This window comes from Odocoileus virginianus, chromosome 20, assembly GCF_023699985.2.
Source record: "Odocoileus virginianus isolate 20LAN1187 ecotype Illinois chromosome 20, Ovbor_1.2, whole genome shotgun sequence".
Classification (NCBI taxonomy): domain Eukaryota; kingdom Metazoa; phylum Chordata; class Mammalia; order Artiodactyla; family Cervidae; genus Odocoileus; species Odocoileus virginianus.
Window position 1 is genome coordinate 38,433,472 of NC_069693.1, and position 17,669 is coordinate 38,451,140.

Consider the following 17,669-nt stretch of genomic DNA (forward strand, 5'->3'; position numbering starts at 1 on the left):
ACGGTGACTATATTGCCCCAAGAACAGGAAACCACTGAAGGGCAAGACTCCTCAACAAAAATCAAAGCTCTGTTAGTCAGGAAGAAGGGGGAAATAGTTAACAATACACAGGCAAGAGAACTTAAAGAAACACCCCCAAACATTGCCTAACTGAAACCGAACTATTTCCCCATCCCTCCACCCCTGCAAACACCATGGCTTTTACTGTTTCTCATCTTAGTGAAAGTCCTCACCATTCATCCAGTAGCTCAAGTCAAAATCTAGGCTTCATCCTTGACACACCCCTTGTCTTCATTCCCATATCTAATCCACGGGCAAGTCCTGTCTATCGACCTCTTGACTATCTGAACTCATTCACTTCTCCATCTTCACCATCAAATCCATGCAGCTGTCTCTTGCTGAACTACCGCAACGTTTTCCCAAGTGCTCTCGTGACCCCACAGCCTGTTCTCCAGGCAAAGCTGCTGTTGTTTAGTGACTCAGTTATGTCCGATTCTGCGACCCCATGAACTGTAGCCTGCCACGCTCCTCTGTCCATGAGATTTTCCAGGCAAGAATACTGGAGTGGGTTGCCATTTCCTTCTCCATGGGCCTTTTCAAAATACAAACCAATCATGTCACTCCTCTGCCTAAAGGCCAGGGCCCAGGGTAAATCTTGCTGAGCCCCTAGCCAATCATGGCAGACTCATTCCACTTGACCTTGACTGGTTTCATTGTGGGCAGAGACCAGCGCGTGACTTGTTTCTGGTCACTGAAACGTGAGCATTGCTTCTGGGGAACTTCCGGGAAAGGTATCTTTGCTCTGTGAAAGAGATCTGTGGAAGAAACAGATGCTTTCTGTTTTGCTAGCCATTATCACACCTGGGTGTGTCTAAGGAGCCATTCCAGGCACTGGAAGGAAAGCAGTGCCTGAAGTCCAGACTGCCACCACTGGACCCTGCCCTCCCATATGAGGCAAATCTCCTTGCTATGCAAGTCGATTTGAGCTGGATTTTCTGGCATGTGCAGCTCTAAGGATTTTGATACGTGTCTGAAGCATCCAGTGCCGAAATGGGCAGTTGGATACCTGGAGTTGAGGCAAAGTGGAGAGGTCTGAGCTGGAGAAATATATGTGAGTCCTTGGTGAAGCTTAGGGAAGAGATGAGATTGTCAAGAAGGAGGGTTGAAGGTGGGATCAGAAAAAGTTTAGGAAAGAATGATGAGACTGCCAAGAAGTTGAGGAGGGATTGGGTCAGAGAGGTGCCAAGGGCGATCACCTGTGGCCAGGAGAAAGGACTTCCTGCTCATCTTCCTCTTTATATTGACTGGGACTAATAGTAAGGGCATTACAACATTCCCGAGTGTATTTTAACTGGACAAACGGAAGTGGCTCAGGAATGTTTTCACTAGAGGAGGAAGTTGGATTTCAGAACCAACCCTTGGGGATTAGGAGCGTTTGGCTGTCTGCCATTTAACAAGGAGGTCATTTTACCAGAATGTGAAAGGCCACCAAAAATTGAACAAAACAGCCAGATCAGAGACCATTTCTCCTCTTCTGAGTATAAGATCCCGAAGTTAGGTGGGGACTGTAAAAGCACCCCAAGAGGAGGCACCATTATAAGAAAAGCCTCGGAGGTGTAAAAGCCAAGGGCAACCGCCACAGAATGAGGCCAGAGAGAAACGTGGGAAATGAGATGGGAATATGGGAATGAGGCCAGCACAGGGTGTGCCTTGTCAATCAGGCTGCGTTTAGACTTTATTCAGTCTGAAACGACTCCCGTGAAAGGAGTTAGATGTGGTGAAGATGTTCCACATCACCTTTGTTAGGTAAAAAAAATACCAATTAAAAAATCAGAGGACCGGGAGCTTCGTTACCGTGCAAGAGGTTCTCATATTTCAAGGCATACCAGAATCGCCAGAGGAAGTTACCACAAATGTAAATTCCTGGTACTCATCGCCCCTCGGATTCGGATTTTATAGGTCAGGTCCGATAGGTATACTTTTAAAAGCCCTTCTGGCAGCTAGGCTACTGCCAAGGGGTGACTTGGGAGTTTGGTCCCGTTTTCTGTACCTATGCGCTCCTCCACTCTTTGACATAGAAAACGGGCATTTCTCAAGGATACACCAAACGTTCTCCCAGGTTCTCCCAACCTGACAGCGGCCCCAGCCCCTCCCACTGCGGGCCGGCCAGACCGAGTGGGCCCGACGTGGCGGTCTCCGGCCTGGCGGCGCAGCGGGAGACTAAGGGACGAGCCAGGGCGGGCACCGGGGCGGTCGGGCGGTGGCTGGCCCCGCCCCCAGGCTCCTAGTTCGGGACTCCGGCTCCGCGACCCTACCCACCCCTGACTCAGGCTCGGGAAACCCGCAGTCACAGCCTTCGCGACCAGCACCGGCGGCCACGCCTAGGCCCGTGGGCGGGTCTCCATGGTGACTGGCAGGCGCTATCACCAATTATGTCCGGGCGCTTGTTTCCGCCCCCCCTCCCCCTCCCCTCTAAGCACAATCCCCCCTCCCTCGCAGGGAGTGATACTTCTGTGACTGACATTTCTCTCCGGGGGCTGTTACGTAAGGGGAGGGGCAAGCGCGGCCCCACCCGAGCCGAGCAGATTTGATTGGCAGAACCTTTAGCCACCGCCCCAACGCCCCCGGAAGAACGTGTTTGACCGACAGGTATAGGAACCACTCTGCGCCGCGAGGCTGGGCGGAAGCATCCGGGTCCTGGGGATGGGGCTGCGGGGCGGAGCCGGAGGCTGAGAACAGGGCCGGGAGGGGCGGAGAGTAGGCAGGGGCTGGGCTGGCGCTGCGGCCAGAGATGCTGTGGGACTGCGACGGCGCTCGGCCGCTGGGAGCACTGCATTGAAAACACCGAGGTGAGGAGCGCTGCCAGGCTGTGGTAGGTGCGCGAGGGCCGTGGAGTCCTCAGACCCGGGCCGCCAGCGTCCTCAGGCCCGGCATTTGTGTGCTCTGCCGGGGGTTCTAGACTGTGGCGACGGCGGCCGCGCTGGGACACGGGGGCGGGGCCGGGCACCTGTCCGCGTTTGCAGGCACCTGCTGCGCAGGCGGGCGCCGACCCCGGGGCCTGGCCCTGGGGGCTGACCGGGGGCTGGACCGGGCCGGCCTGAGGAGGGGAGGCAGGCCGAGCTGGCTCTCCCAGTCCTGGGCCTTCCTTCCTCGCCCGGTTCCGTCCCTGCTTCCAGCTTGAGGGTAGCGTCCGAGGACCGCAGCCCCCTCACCCGAGGGTCTCGGGGCCCGGGGCCGGCCTCGAGCTAGCAGCAAGGTCAGGGTTTGGCTCCTGCCTTGCGTCATCCCGAGACAGGTTTGTCCAGATTCCCTTCGTGCGCGGAGATGGGTTTACGCCCCGGGCGAGGGTGCCGGTCCCGGCTGTCCCCAGAGATCCGGGGCCGAGGCATTTTCATCTTTTCCCTGGGTCCTGCTCTGTCACCTCTATAACGTGTGATTTTAAGTCTGTTCGGGGTGATGTGCCTGTTTAGACATAGGAGGTAAGCCCCGCCCGTCTCAAGTTTTGGCTCAGTACACGTGCGGATAATTCGTATAGGGCTAAACTACGACTTCTCAGCTGTATGATATTAAGAGACAGTCTTTTGTTGTTTGTACGACCAGATCAGCAGAAATTTTTAGATTGTTTCGGAATGACTAGGACCTGTCCTGTGTTTTCTTCCATCTATGGCACATCTGTTGGAAAAATGCTGTACCTGCCCAGTAGACATCTATTAAATGATGTAGTTACTCCTGAAAAGCGTGCTGCAGTTTTTCTAGGTGATTATGTCGTTGTTGGAAACAAAGGCAGCAGTAGACAATACCTCCTTCTTAAAGGCAGGAGGAACCTGGGGGTAAGTTTGATTAATATTTGATTCTTAAAGGCAGAGTCATAGAATTACTAGGTATTAGACTTGGAAGAGACCTTACAGGTGAGTAATCCACCCCAGTCAATTTACATGGTGGTGAGCACTGTGTCCCAGGGGAACAGGGTTCCCCTGTCAAATTAGGTTTGACCTAGATGACGGTTGGGTGCTGCCCATTACTCTGAATCTGAAAACCATGTTGTTTTCATTTGCGCCAAACAGGGATATTTAACCCCACTACAGATTTGGTGCCCTGCCATTTTGGCTTGTATAATAGTCACAGGTTTGCAGAGACCTCTCAGCAATAAGTTGCTGCTTACTGGATTTAAGTCATTAGGTAAGTGGAAGAACCAGAACCCACATTCTTTTGATTTAATTATTGGGTGACACTGTATCTTGGAAAGCAGAACAGCAGTAATGGGCACTGGCAGGATGAGAGACCCACCTGTGTATGTCATGGGCTCGGCAGAAAACACATTTTTGCTGAATGGGGACATTTGGCACATCCTACTCTAATGACTTGCTCATAAATTTGGTAAAATACTGTTGAAGTTCTGACCCTTTCCACCTTCAGCCTTTTTGATCGGTGCAAGTAGGAATTGAGCAGAGCTGTTTTAAACCTGACCGAGCCTGGGGGAATGTCACCGGAGCAGACAAGCTGCTGTCCTTACAGCTCCACTTGCTGCTTCTCCCTTGTGTTGTTAGTAAATGACCCACTGACTTTGTGACCTTTAGACAGGGTTTCTTATCCACTTCATGATGCTTTGGTGGAAGATGTGTGTTTGTGAAAGGTCTCTTTGGCCCCCTTCTGTTGCGTTTGTACATATTGCTTGGCAGTTCCTTAAATGCATAATCCTGCTGTTTCCAGGATTGAAACAGTTGAAAAGATCAGGTTTTTCTGTGTGTGTATGTGGATGGTCCCAACGGGATCCAGTTTTCTCTGTCTCTCATGCTTTGTTTTTGGTTGCCAGTTTTACTGGAGAGAATCATTCTGTGTTTAAGACACGCTTAAATCAGCTCCCGTGGATCTTCAGTCCCCGTAACCCTGAGAACTATGATAGACCTTTTGTGTCTGTGGGTACAGTGTATTCAGAACCTGGCTTTCCCAGCAGTCGGATGCCTAGATATTCTGCTGGTAGCAACTGTTTAGTCCATATCTTCTGCACTGCTGGCACCAGAGCTGAACTGTGTCACTGAATATTCTGAATCCTGGCCAAAGACTCAGTACACAGATTCCTGTCGGCATTTAAAGATGGGAAAGAAATTGGAGTCAGAAGAGGGAGGGGGTGTAGAAGGAAACTATTTCTGAAGACTCTCTCCCCTAGGTTTTTATAACTGCATATTATATAACGTTCTGTTGTATTCCTGTTTAGAGGTTCAGATTTAGCTCTTAACTATTTCAGAAGTGTTTAACTGTTGGTATCAATATGTTTCTCTGTTTTCCCGTCTCATTTTAAGGTGAAGTGAATTCTGAGGACAGAAGAATTTGATGACACAGACCACTGAACTTCTTTGTTGGGAGCACACGTTATGAACCCTTTCTGGAGCATGTCTACAAGCTCTGTACGCAAAGTAGGTATCGTTGATGAACTTAGGGAGGAAACCTATTTGGGTCAAAACAGAGGCCAGAATAATCCATATTAAGGTTGCCTATCGTCTTAGCAGAATTAACTTTGGTTTTCTAGTTTAGGTTTTATTTTTGAGAAATAATTATTTCCTTGATTAAAGTCAGCTGAGACCGAGATCACATCTCAGAAACCATTCTGGTAATCAAGATTCTGTTATTTTGACTTAGGTTATATTCACACATGATGAAATTTGTGACACATATTGTAGGTAGTTTTTCTACAAAGTTCAAGATTTCATGACTAGAGAAGTTTTGGGAAAGGCCAGTCCAATGTGGTCAAGTCAGGCTTGAGAGCACTGGTTTAATTTATCTAACTAAAATATCTTGTAAAATAAAATATGTTTTAGGGAAGCTTAAAATATGCAAAGAAAAAGAAAATGTCAGCCATAATTCCATGTCTAAGAGAATACTCTAGTAATCTTTTTTTTTTTTTTTTCCTGTATCTGATACTGTGTACACTTTTAATAGAGCTGATGATACAGCCTTTGATGGTTCTGGAGCCAAGGAAATACCTGTGGGGTGGTAGTTTAGTCTCTGAATCATTTAGACCTTTGTCTTTGACTAAGAATGACAGTTTATACTAATGATAGTCCAAATGTAAAAACATACCAGTTAGGGACCAGATCAAAATCAGACCCATGTGAGTGAGAGAAGAGGTTCATCCTTTGTTTCTAACCAAAGTGCTGACATCAGGGAGTGACTAATTGCAGTCATTACACTATTTGTTTTGAGATGCTTAGCACCCAACTTTCTACATCTATGTGCCAGGGCACCTTTCTAGTCTGGTCTAATTATGTAGTAACCCCTTGCCCTCTTTCTGGGGCCTTGAAGAGAAACCCTTTCTTTCTGTTTCATGTAAATCCTGTAAACATTGGCTTTATTGTCTTTATAGGATACAGCTGGTGAATGAGTTTTTCTAACGGTTTAGCCTTGCATCAGCTTGATTCTGCTGTCTATAATAGCTTGCCCACTCAACAGACTTCCAGGTCATCTCGATCACGATGCTAGAAGGTCCCTGTAAGAGAGTCATTCCAGCTTTTCAGTCAAGGACTGAAGGACATCACACATAGCCTTGTGATTTAAGAATCATCCTAACAAATGTTCTCACCACTTCGTCTTGAATAGCGGTCTGATGGTGAAGAGAAGACATTAACAGGGGATGTGAAAACCAGTCCTCCACGCACCGCTCCAAAGAAACAGCTGCCTTCTATTCCCAAAAATGCTTTGCCCATAACTAAGCCTACATCTCCTGCCCCAGCAACACAGTCAACAAATGGCACGCATGCTTCCTACGGACCTTTCTACCTGGAATACTCCCTTCTTGCAGAGTTGTAAGTTCTGAAACTGTCCGGTTAAATTTTGAATGACCCTTAAAGGTGAAGAATGAAATTTATTCTGATGGACTCAGTAAACAGCAGCCATTTAATCTTGACGGTCAAACCCATCCCCCTTCAGTGTGAGTCTTAACGTATATAGGATGGAATCTGTTGCTGGCAATGTAATCTTTCTTCACCAAGGCCTCAGTGATGGTATATAAATATCTTCTTCTAAAAGTAACTGTTCTTACTGAGAGCTTGGGTAAGTAAGATTCAAAGACAAATATGTGCTTTAATTTCCATGTCTGTTTTGAAAAGCAAGAGGAGGGAGAAACTTGAGATTTATTAAGCATCTAGGAATTTAATTTTGGTGTACCTTTATATGAGGTGGGGAATTCACCCCCTGAAGAGGTGGTTGTAGAGGGCAGGATGGTGGGAGAGTGGCAATCTATTCTTTCTTGGGTCAGACGCAGCTGGAGGCTGGTGCTTCATTCTGGCGATCACCCTTACGAGGCATCCTGACAGACTGAGAGGCCAGTCCCAGGAGGCGGAGGTCAGGAAGCCTGACCTTAGGAGTCAACAATTGAAGGAACAGGAACCGCTAACTTGGAGAAAACTTAGAAAGTACTTATTAAAGCTGTCTTCATGTATTTGAAGGCCTATCAATTAGAAAGAGGATTTGAGTTATTCTGTAGGACCCCCAAAGGCAGAAGTAGACAATTGGGAAGTTTTAAAAGATCTGGGCTCCATCTAAGAACTTGACTACTCACAGAAGTCACAAATTGGACTGAGGTTGTACCTGTCCATAGATTGTGAGGAGATGGGCACCTCTGCATAGTCTAGTAGTAATGAAACAGTGCTTGGCCCATCAGAGGGGCTCAAGCAGTGAGTGAGTGCAGATGGCATTTTATTTGGTCATTTGTTACATGGGCAGCAAGTCTGGAGAATTAATTCTGAGTCTCAGTCATTTAAAAATGCCTTTGCCCATGAAGCTGTTTCAAGAGCACCCTCCAGTGCCCCCTTTCTTTACTCATGTTGTAATGGTCAGAGGGTCTGAGGCCCCGGTGCGAATGGCTGAGCGTGAGCTGGTAACTTTTAATGGATGCCTGTATTTGAGGCGAGGCAGTGCAGGCTTCTGTTGTGCTGTTAAATCTGCTGTATTAGGCCACAAAATCTGCCTTTCTGGCAAAGCTCTGTAGGAGATACATCTGCCATCCACACTGCTGTTGATGTGCTGAATTGTAGTGATTTAAAAATGGAATAACTACTTTAAAATGATTGAAAAATAAGTGTGGTAGCAAATAGGTAAGAAATACAATGTCAACTGAGATCTAATAAGTTATTTCTCAGTAAAACTGAGGGTTGGCAGGTTAATGTGTTTTAAGGCCTTCAGTTCTTCCCTAGGTCTGGTCACAGCGTTACTTGTATAGGCTCATGGCTCAGCCGCAGGGAGCAGAGCATAACGACCAGGTCCCAGAAGAGCCAGTGCAGCCTGTCTTCCTTGTTTCAGCTCCCGCTGGCTCCCACGCCAAGGCCTGCAGAGTTCAAGGGCCTGAGTTGGGGGTGAATTCAGGAGCAGAGTATAGTCAGATGCTGCCCATTGACACTTAAAATGACCCCCAAGTGAGGGAAATCCTGTGGAATTTTAATGTCTTAATTACTTACAATTGGACCTTCAAAGAGCTTTTGAATGTGTGTGGGTAAGATCTGTTGTCCTTGGTCACAAAAGCAATAACCTTACAAACAACTCTCACTGACCTAAAACTTGATGTCCAGCATTAACTATACAGGTTGGCTGCCAAGATGGTGTTTTGGGGAAGCTGATTTCTGGGAGGAAACTTGACTGTGAATCCCTGCTTGGCTTTCATTTCTTAACCTGGGGCCCTTTTCTGGCTGTGCTGCTCTGTGCGTATGTTATGAAGCCAGTAGACAGACAGCAGTTAGGGCCAGGCAACCGATTGCGCTGACTCCGTGTGGTCAGGGCATCGGCTGCCCTTTGAGGGACTGTTCCTTCTTTACAGAATGTGGGTGGCTTGGTCTTTATGTGTCCTTTACATTCCTGCGGTCTCACTATTCTGCTTCTGTTTCAGTACCTTGGTTGTGAAGCAGAAGTTACCAGGTGTCTACGTGCAGCCGTCTTATCGATCTGCATTAAGTAAGAAGCATTCGCTCTTTTTATAGCATGTTTGATTCCGCTGATGCAAACTTAGCCCTTAAGTGTTTCTATTTTGTCCTGCAGTGTGGTTTGGAGTAATATTCATACGGCATGGACTTTATCAAGATGGCGTATTTAAGTTTACAGTTTACATCCCTGATAACTACCCGGATGGTGACTGTCCAGTAAGTGGGGGATACTCTCTGGCTTCACTGCGTGGTCAGTGAGGAGGGCTTAACGGGGCTTTCAGAATGTCTTGGTTCTTTTCTGGACCTAATAACTTTTATGATTTCAGTTTCCCAGGATGTTCTGTCCGCTGTGTAGTCCTTTGAGGGTTTTTTTTTTTGCTTTGTTCCATCTTTGGCCATGCGGGCTTCTGCCTTGCTTGTTTCTCTGTGCGGGGTGTGCCTGTGAGGCTGGAAGCTGTGGTGTAGCACGTGCCACGTGAGTGGCGATTGTTCTGCTGTGGTGGGGGAGAGCGACTTTCCCTTTGCTTCTTGCAAAATTTACTTTGACAGGAAAATGGTGAAAGTACTCAAGTGTCCCTTTTAAGGCAGCTCTTTGACCTTAAGCAACAAGACTGCCTTGTCGTGAAGTTCCTTTTACAACTTCTGTGTGTGGGTTTAACAAGCTCCACTGCTTCCATTAAAGGCAGTGTCCTTCTCTCGCTGTAGCGTTTGGTGTTTGATATTCCCGTCTTTCACCCGCTAGTGGATCCCACCTCGGGTGAGCTCGATGTGAAGAGAGCATTTGCAAAATGGAGGTTAGTAAATAAAGAGTTTCTTGTGGTGATGTAAGCCAGCAAAGGGAAGCCTTAGTCACCCCGCTGTGTTTCCCTTTAGGCGGAACCATAATCACATTTGGCAAGTACTGATGTACGCAAGGAGAGTCTTCTACAAGATTGATACAGCAAGCCCCCTAAACCCAGAGGCTGCAGTACTGTATGTTCCTCTGCTTTGTCATTTAAGATACTTTTAAGATACATTTGAAAAGACAGTGAAGGAGATCATGTTGGTAACCTTTTGATTTAAACTTTTGACACAGGTACGAGAAAGATATTCAGCTTTTTAAAAGTAAAGTGGTTGACAGCGTTAAGGTGTGCACTGCTCGCTTGTTTGACCAACCTAAAATAGAAGACCCCTATGCAATTAGGTGAGTGGTACATTATCCAGATAAGCTGTACTTGTACTGGGCTTCTGTTTTCCAGGTGGCCTTAGAATGGGGATTTAAAAGGAAAGTGAGCCATCTGCTAGCCTACAATCTTTCTAACTTGACTTCAGCTTTACATGTATGACACTGGCCAGGAGCAAGCTATTGGGTGACTTTGGTTTCTCAAAGATCCTGGTAATGTGCTCACTCAGGTGTCAGGACTTTTCTTTCCAATTGGAGCCCCTCTTAAATGGTCATTACCCCATCAACGTACAGATTTGGTGAAAGGAGGGAAACTGATCAGTGTGCGTGAACAGTCCGAATCATGGGTTCCCCAAGCACTGTTAGTGTGTTGGGAAAGAGTGTCTGCAAGTGCTGAGAGCCGAAGTGACTTAGCTCTTGGGCAGCATGGGTGTTGCTGGGAGAGAGGAGCGTAGTGTAGTGTTAAGAGCTTGGGCTCTGCACTTAGACGGGGTGACATTTGCCCTTAATTGGCTCTGGTGACCCTGAGCAGTTACTTAATTTTACTGTGCCTTGCTTTCTTCATCTGTAATAGGACATCAGGGGTGGTTGCAAGGCTTACGTGAGCTAACCCAGGAAAAGTGCTCTCTAAGGGATAATTACATAAGAAAATCATTTAGGTAGTGTCTGAAACTTACATACTGACAACTGATTAAGACTGTTCCTTGTTAAGTTCTGTTTGAGGAGCAGGCTTAAAGATGGATATTAAATTTAGTGAGCCGCTCTTTAGTGTTTCTCTCTTCCTTCAGCTTTTCTCCATGGAATCCTTCTGTCCATGATGAAGCCAGAGAGAAGATGCTGACTCAGAAAGTAAGTAAATGGCCATTTTAGAAATAGGTAACTTGCTGTTTCTTTCCTAAATTGTCTTCACTGGTGACCACTGAGTGTATACAGTGACTTTTGGGGAGACAGACTGGTACAGTGCTGAAATCTCCTTATTGGTCTGTAATGTCTGTTTTTTATTGTGCCTAGAAGAAGCCTGAAGAACAGCACAATAAAAGTGTTCATGTCGCTGGCCTGTCGTGGGTGAAGCCTGGCTCAGTACAGCCTTTCAGTAAAGAAGAGAAAACAGTAGCGACTTAAGAGCTGGTGGATCGGGTGCACCGCGCACTTTCCTGCTGGACTCCGGCCCGTGAAGCTGACCAATGCGAAGGACCGCCTGCAGAGTAAAGCGCTGTGAACAGTGGCTGACGTCAGTGGTGCTCGTGTGTGCTTAGCTTCTAACCGCACGTTCTGGAAACCTCTCTTTACGCGATGCATTACTTCTGTCAGGAGTGTCTTTAAGGTGGTTATCTAGTTCAGTACTCCAAATTATTGGGGACCTTGAAGCTTACGTATTTTTTTGAATATAATGCTAAAGGTAAGTTGCATTCATTTAAACTAATGAAGTAAGCAAAGTTCAACACTATAATGATTTTTTAATTGGTGGTTTCAGTTGTACATATGTTAGGGTGCAGAGAGGAAAGGATAGAGAGCAGTTTCCATAGCTTATTAGCACTTTTAAGTGGAGGAGCAGTTGAATGAATGAACCTCAGTCTTCAGCTCACTGTGTTACTGATACACAAACTGCTGTCACTGAGGGACATACGAGGCGAGTGAGAGGAAGCCAGAACACTTGTTCTTAGGTGTTTTGTGTTTTTTTTTTTTAAGCAAATTACTGTATTTTTATGGCAGGAGGGAGAAAAAGTGTTAAAACGGTTTCTAATGAAGTCAGATTTAAATGATGAATGACTAGTGTGTTTTGTAGAGACAATAAATCAATGAATGATTGTTCTTTGTCATTTATGCAGGAAACTAAATACCCTTTTCTCAATATAAACAAAGATTAATTTATAAATGCTTTATTGAAAAATACACTTATTTTCATATAAAATTACAGTAGCAGTATCTTGAGAGGTTTTATAAATATTTTTGCAGAACACTATTCTAATTGAACAGTGTAAGTTCCATATTTCTTTCAGAGCAATATGAAGTTACCTAGTAACTTTGTTTATACTGATTCAATTTACAATTGAACTTTCTCCCTAATAAGATTATTCATTCAACTTTAAAACTGCTGGAACAATAGTGATTAATAAAGGTATATATAGATAATTCAGTAGCTGTTAAATTAACATTTTCTAATCTGTATAAATGGTACTGTGTACTAATAAAAACCTAAAATTCTCCAATCTATTTTTTTAAACTTCCAGGAACACACCCAAAGATATTTAAAAATACCACCTTAATAAAGACACATGTCTTTTTGGATAACTACCTCCTAAAGGAAGAGGTCATAATTTTTCATAATCTCTTAATTCAACTTGATTTAAAATCTTTACTTAGCCAGCTGATCCCTATCAACAAAAATGGAGAATTTCAAACACATGCCCAAAAGGTACCTACTGGGGCTTTAACAATTTAAAAAAAGTACAAAAGCATCAAAGAAGATATTAAGCCTAGAAGTTTTGTACTTAATAAAGTTCACATTGTAGAAAGTGCCATCGCAAATATACAGCAAAATCTGGGTTACAAAATCATGCTTTTTACAGCCCTAAAGTGCCACTTCTTATACAAGTTCACTCACACATTGCACACCAAAGACTTGTCACACTGCACCACACCTACTGGGGTAGGGAAGAATTACACAAAGGAAACGGGAGACTTGGACTGGTTATCTAGGACCCCCAAATCTGGGTGCTTTCCCAATTTGTTACCTTTTAGGAATGCAGAAATCTCACACTCCTACCAAGTGTTTTAGGACGAAATGCCAAGTTTTGCTTTTCATCAGGGCCAGGGCTGACCACAAAACAGGAATGAACTGAAACATGGTTCCTCTGCTGGAACATGTTAACAGAGACCTCTTCTAGACACAAGTACGCTTCGTTCTCTGCAGTACTTGTAATACTTGGAATAGCTTTGCCAAAGAGTTAAAAAATCCAACTGTGTTGGATTCTAGGCAGCCTTGATGGCAAGCACTGCAAGGTAGGAAAAAAGGCAGTTGGGGTAAGTAAAAATATCATAAGGATACTGGAAGGATTCAGGAAAAGAGCCCCATAATCTAGCATGCTTTAAATGCTGCTGCTAAACAGAGTTTGTGAAGAGACAGTTTCAATACAACGGACTAACCTCAGTGGGAACCTCGGTCATTAGCTACATCTTGGAGACGACGTAATAAGGCAGAATGATTTTCTGGGCAAATTCTTTTTGCAGGTGATTCACTTCCATCTTCCAAAAGAATCCCTCTCTTTTTGGTTGGAGTTTCTCCTGTCCGTATCATACTGTTAATTTCTCTCAGTCTCTGGTGGCGGAGGTAAAGATAGATACAAAAAGCGTTAAAATTCTAATACACACAGTTCAGTGTTGCATCAAAGAACCTCAAATTAGTTAAGCAGTTTACGTTGAAGAGTTTGAACATCTTTATAAAGGAAAGAACTAGCAAATTTTACATCCTTCTGGTTTCACTTCTCAGCTAGCTGACACTGATGACTGGGATAGAGGCAGAGTATTTCTGTTTTTTTAACATGCTCCAGAGGTGATTTTGATATACACTTTAACAATATAAAAGTTCACAAATCTGATTCTTTTTTACAAAAGTTACAGAGCATCACATTACTATGCCATATTTAACCAATTCCATACATTTCCATTTTCCTTTTTTAAACAGTAACATGACTTGATATAGTATTATGCCCCCTTTTCCCCAGTCTAGTGTTACTCATTTTAGCAGCCATGGAGTTTCACAGGAGAGGTCTTAATTCCCTGGTAGGTAATCCATAAGTATAATATAGAATTCTAGAATATGTTATACATCTTCCTCGGGAGAACTGAGGAAAGTCAGGCAAATTTGTTTTCTGCATGCTCCGGTTCACGTGAGGAACCTGGAGTGAGAAGAATATTGCCATGGGGCTAGAAAGACTGGATCTATGTATAGGTGCCTTCAGCACGAAGTTTCCCCAGAGTCCCAGAAGTCAGCTGTTACATTATTTTCAGATAATTTTTTTTTTCATGTGCCACTGATTTCATTGTCCATGCTTCCTAGTAGAAAGCATACTGACCAGATTTTACATGCATTTGTTTTAGGACATGTCAAACATGGGAACGGAAAAGCGTATATAGTGAACCTTCACATGACCATCACCCTACTTAGCAATGTTGGCCAGTCTTATTTGATCTATACCTTCATTTCTCATCTCTCAGATGTTTTAAAGCAAATCCTATTTATTTTTTATTCTTAAATAATAGGCTTTTCTGAGGTTTAAAATAAAACCACCACAGTTTTCTATAATCAGTATATGCACCTTCTCAAATTTTAACCATTTTAAGCAAGCTTTCCTCTTTCTCTCCTACTCTCTTGCCTCCCTAAAAGTCTGCTCTGCTTTCTAGTCTCCCACTTAACTTGAATAGTCTTAAATTGTTAACTATACATTAATTGTACAAGTGGTATTTGTATAATGTATATACATTATATTTTTATCTATTGTGCAAGTATAATTGTGTGCCTTACTATATACATAACATTAATATAGATTAATAACACATTACTATATATAATTTATATACAGTACACTGTTTTATACACGATTTATATAATATGTACATGCCAGTTTAAAAATGAATACTTATTCTCCCCAGATTCATACAGAATATACCTTCTTGTCCTCACCCAATCCCTAAGGACGCTTACTGTTACCATTCATTCACCAAACAGATCAGGCTACTGTGTAGCTTTCTGCTCTTTTTTCTAGGAAGGCATGCATTAGAAATGTAATAATGTTCATTAAGTAGGGTTTCAAAAAAATTAAAACGGTGTATTATGTCCTGTTCAGTCCACATTATATCTTACGCCTTCTCATATCAGTATATATGGATCACATATCTAACTGCTACATGGTATTCTGTGGTAATCTGTATCATCCAGTGTTAACAATTCCTGCATTTTAACTGGGGTATTTAGACCACCTATATTTACTTGCTCTTTGTTGTCTTCCTTTTTTGGCCTTCTTTTGAATTGAATAGTCCTATTCCAATTTACTTTTCTGTTTAACTTTCTAACCTGTTTGGAACTGAACTTGGCGTGGGATGAAAATCCGCTAGTAGGGAAACATCAGAGCAGTACTGGCCCTGCCTTCGACCTCGCCCGTCTCTTCATGGCACTGACGCTGTGTGTTTTAGGGATCTGTGCCTGTGTTTGTCCTGGGCCATTTGCTATGTCTCTGTGTTTTCCGAACAATCTCTGCAAGTGTCCCTAGCTGCCTCCTTAACAGTGAGTGACATGTGACTCCCGGAGCTCTAGCCTCACTGCTTCCAGGACTTTGTTTCCCTGTCTCGTCCACTTCATCCTGGATGCCCTTCCTTCCACACCTCAGCAGCCTCCTAATTTTTCATCTGTTAAGGCTTGACTCAAGCTTCCCTACCCACTGCAGACTGAGGCAGATGCTACCACTTAAATCGGTGCTAATGTGCATGTCGTTATAAAATGCCCGTTTCTCTTCTTAGGCTAAGAATTCAAAGGACAGAGACAGTTCCTGTCCCAGACACAGGTACTGAGTAATCTGTCAAGGGATCTGGGTTTTCTCTCCCTAACAGAAATTTGGAATTTTAAAGTTTTAAAAATGGGACAAAAAAATAAAATTCCATATTTATAGCAGAATGTTCAAATGCACAAATAAGAAAAGAGAGGGATGAAAATCCAAACCCCTTACCCTGTTTCCAACTTGAAAGTTCTCCCCCAAACCCTTGTTTTCTGCTGCTGTGGGGCTATTGGTCACTCTTCCTTGGCAGATCCCATCGTGTGCATGCTGAAGGTTTCCAACAACCCTTAGAATCCTAAGTATGTGGGGCTGGTAAAGGCCAAGCTCTACATTAGGCTCACCTTTGAAGGACTGTTGCTGAAGTAGTAGAAAATCTTTTCTCGAGGAGAAAGCATCGCTTCATTTTTATGTGGGGAAATGTAGACAGGATGGTTCTGAGACAACTGTATTCGGCGAGGAGAGCCTGTTCTTACAAATGGATAGGGAGAGAGTGGAGGAGCATCCATCTGTGTAAAAAAAAATTCTACGGTAAACAAAATTCCTAACCAGTTACTTTTTTGGGAAAATGGTTATTCTTGCTGAATCATTAAAGAGGAATAATAAACCAAATGCTTTATGAATGATAGATAGTGATGTATTCGCAGCAAAAATTAAACCTAAAGAAAACCATACAATAGGAATTGGTTTAGTGCTTTCTTTATGTCACTGTTTTAACCATTTTTAATATATTATGTCATTTAATCCTCACAACAACCCTATAAGCAAAGGACTACTTGTATTCCCATTTTATATACAAGGAAACAAAAGGCACAGAGAAAGTTAAATAATTTGCAAGGTCACCAGAGCTGGCAAGTTTTGGGTAATTTGAACTTATGCAGTCCGTCTCATATGACTGTACTTTGCAGGGAATCCAAATACAGTCTTGTTTAATACTTCACAATAGTAGAAGTTATGTTCATTAAACAAATTATTTCTGTTAAAAGACTTTCTCAGTTTTACTTAGCAAAAGAATTATTTGTCAAGCTACTTTACAGAAGCAGCTCAAAAACAAGTGATTTCTCATTCTTCACAAGTGGGAAAAAAGTATGAAATAATCCTCCTCAAACTTACTGCATTTGCCTGTGAGTACTTTATGGCAAACGTTTTAATCTGTTTGATATAGATGTTGTTGTAGAACTGGATGAGGTCTCCTCTCTCTTCCTCCTCCACGTCACTGTTGGCCCCCGTGAGGCGAGTCGGGGTGGGTGGGGCGCTGCTCGGCTGCGGGACTGGCAGGGTGCTGCTGGACCTCATGACGGGACTGGAGTCTCTGCTGGCTGTGCCGGGTAGGGTGGAAGGTGTATAACAGGGAGGCTTTTAAAAACAAAATTCAGGAAGAGGAGGGTAGACAGCTACCCGCTCTACTTGTTAAATGGCAGCAAGTGGGCCCTCTACACTGGGGAGCAAAGCGCAGATGAGGTATTTTAGCACTAACTGTATGTGTGCATGTTCAGTCGTGTCCGACTCTTTGACAATCCATGGACTGTAGCCCACCAGGCTCCTCTGTTCATGGGATTATCCCAGCAAGAATACTTGAGCAGGTCGCCATGCTCCAGGGGATCTTCCCACCCCAAGGATCGAACCCGCATCTCCTGCTTTCCTGCATTGGCAGGCGGACTCTTTACCACTGAGCTACCTGGGAAGCCCCACTAACTTTACTATCATGCTACTAATGTAGCAAGGGCTTCATTAATTGACACCAAGTATTCATTAGTTGTAGCAAGTATTCATTAATTGACACCAGTTTTCTAGGCCCGAGCCCTGCATTAAGTAGTATAAACCAGCAATTAAGGATGGTATTTCCACAGCATGGTTTCTGTCGACATGCCACATTTTTCTGGAACTCAGGTCAACAAATGCCTGTCTTTTCTAACCTTTTCTAGTACCCCTAGAGAAAAATGTTACACACAATGTGTCTCAAAACCACAGAATAAAGGACAACTTTGCTACTAAATTTAGAATTTAGTTTATTGTTCCAACGTATCTTTTGCCAGTAAACTCTTTCCA

The 17,669-nt window shown here is 44.0% G+C and overlaps 2 protein-coding genes across 7 annotated transcripts in view; one reads left to right on the plus strand and one right to left on the minus strand.

Moving 5' to 3' along the window:
* The first annotated feature begins 2,552 nt into the window (after window positions 1–2,552).
* Window positions 2,553–11,880, plus strand: AKTIP (AKT interacting protein). Of its 5 annotated transcripts, none has more exons than XM_020873073.2 (10): window positions 2,553–2,649; window positions 5,301–5,414; window positions 6,595–6,800; window positions 8,876–8,940; window positions 9,025–9,125; window positions 9,615–9,703; window positions 9,783–9,881; window positions 9,985–10,092; window positions 10,860–10,920; window positions 11,083–11,880. In XM_020873073.2, the coding sequence occupies exons 2-10, from the start codon at window positions 5,373–5,375 to the stop codon at window positions 11,191–11,193; spliced, it is 882 nt and encodes a 293-aa protein (XP_020728732.1). In that variant the 5' UTR covers window positions 2,553–2,649; window positions 5,301–5,372; the 3' UTR covers window positions 11,194–11,880. The 5 variants fall into 5 exon arrangements, with proteins under 5 accessions (XP_020728732.1, XP_020728733.1, XP_020728738.1 ...); XM_020873074.2 differs by lacking the exon at window positions 2,553–2,649 and adding an exon at window positions 2,726–2,872; XM_020873079.2 differs by lacking the exon at window positions 2,553–2,649 and adding an exon at window positions 2,726–2,849 and having other exon boundaries at window positions 11,086–11,880.
* A 55-nt stretch (window positions 11,881–11,935) lies between these two features.
* The window catches only part of RBL2 (RB transcriptional corepressor like 2), a 42,701-nt gene continuing 36,967 nt past the window's right edge, over window positions 11,936–17,669 (minus strand). Inside the window, exons 20-23 of one of the 2 annotated variants that reach the window (XM_020873070.2) lie at window positions 16,734–16,939; window positions 15,965–16,129; window positions 13,219–13,390; window positions 11,936–13,067 (exon numbers count right to left, since the gene is read on the minus strand). In XM_020873070.2, the coding sequence (XP_020728729.1) occupies window positions 13,220–13,390; window positions 15,965–16,129; window positions 16,734–16,939 (542 nt within the window). In that variant the 3' untranslated portion in view covers window positions 11,936–13,067; window position 13,219. Of the gene's footprint in view, window positions 13,391–15,964; window positions 16,130–16,733; window positions 16,940–17,669 lie in introns of both variants that reach the window. The other variant, XM_070451302.1, reaches the window with a different exon arrangement.

Excerpts from the sequence above, each read along its gene's own strand:
- AKTIP (XM_020873073.2), top strand. The coding sequence starts at position 5,373 with ATGAACCCTTTCTGGAGCATGTCTACAAGCTCTGTACGCAAA. Across the intron at positions 9,126-9,614 it reads ACCCGGATGGTGACTGTCCA|CGTTTGGTGTTTGATATTCC; the intron begins GTAAGTGGGGGA and ends CTCTCGCTGTAG. Across the intron at positions 10,921-11,082 it reads AGAAGATGCTGACTCAGAAA|AAGAAGCCTGAAGAACAGCA; the intron begins GTAAGTAAATGG and ends TATTGTGCCTAG.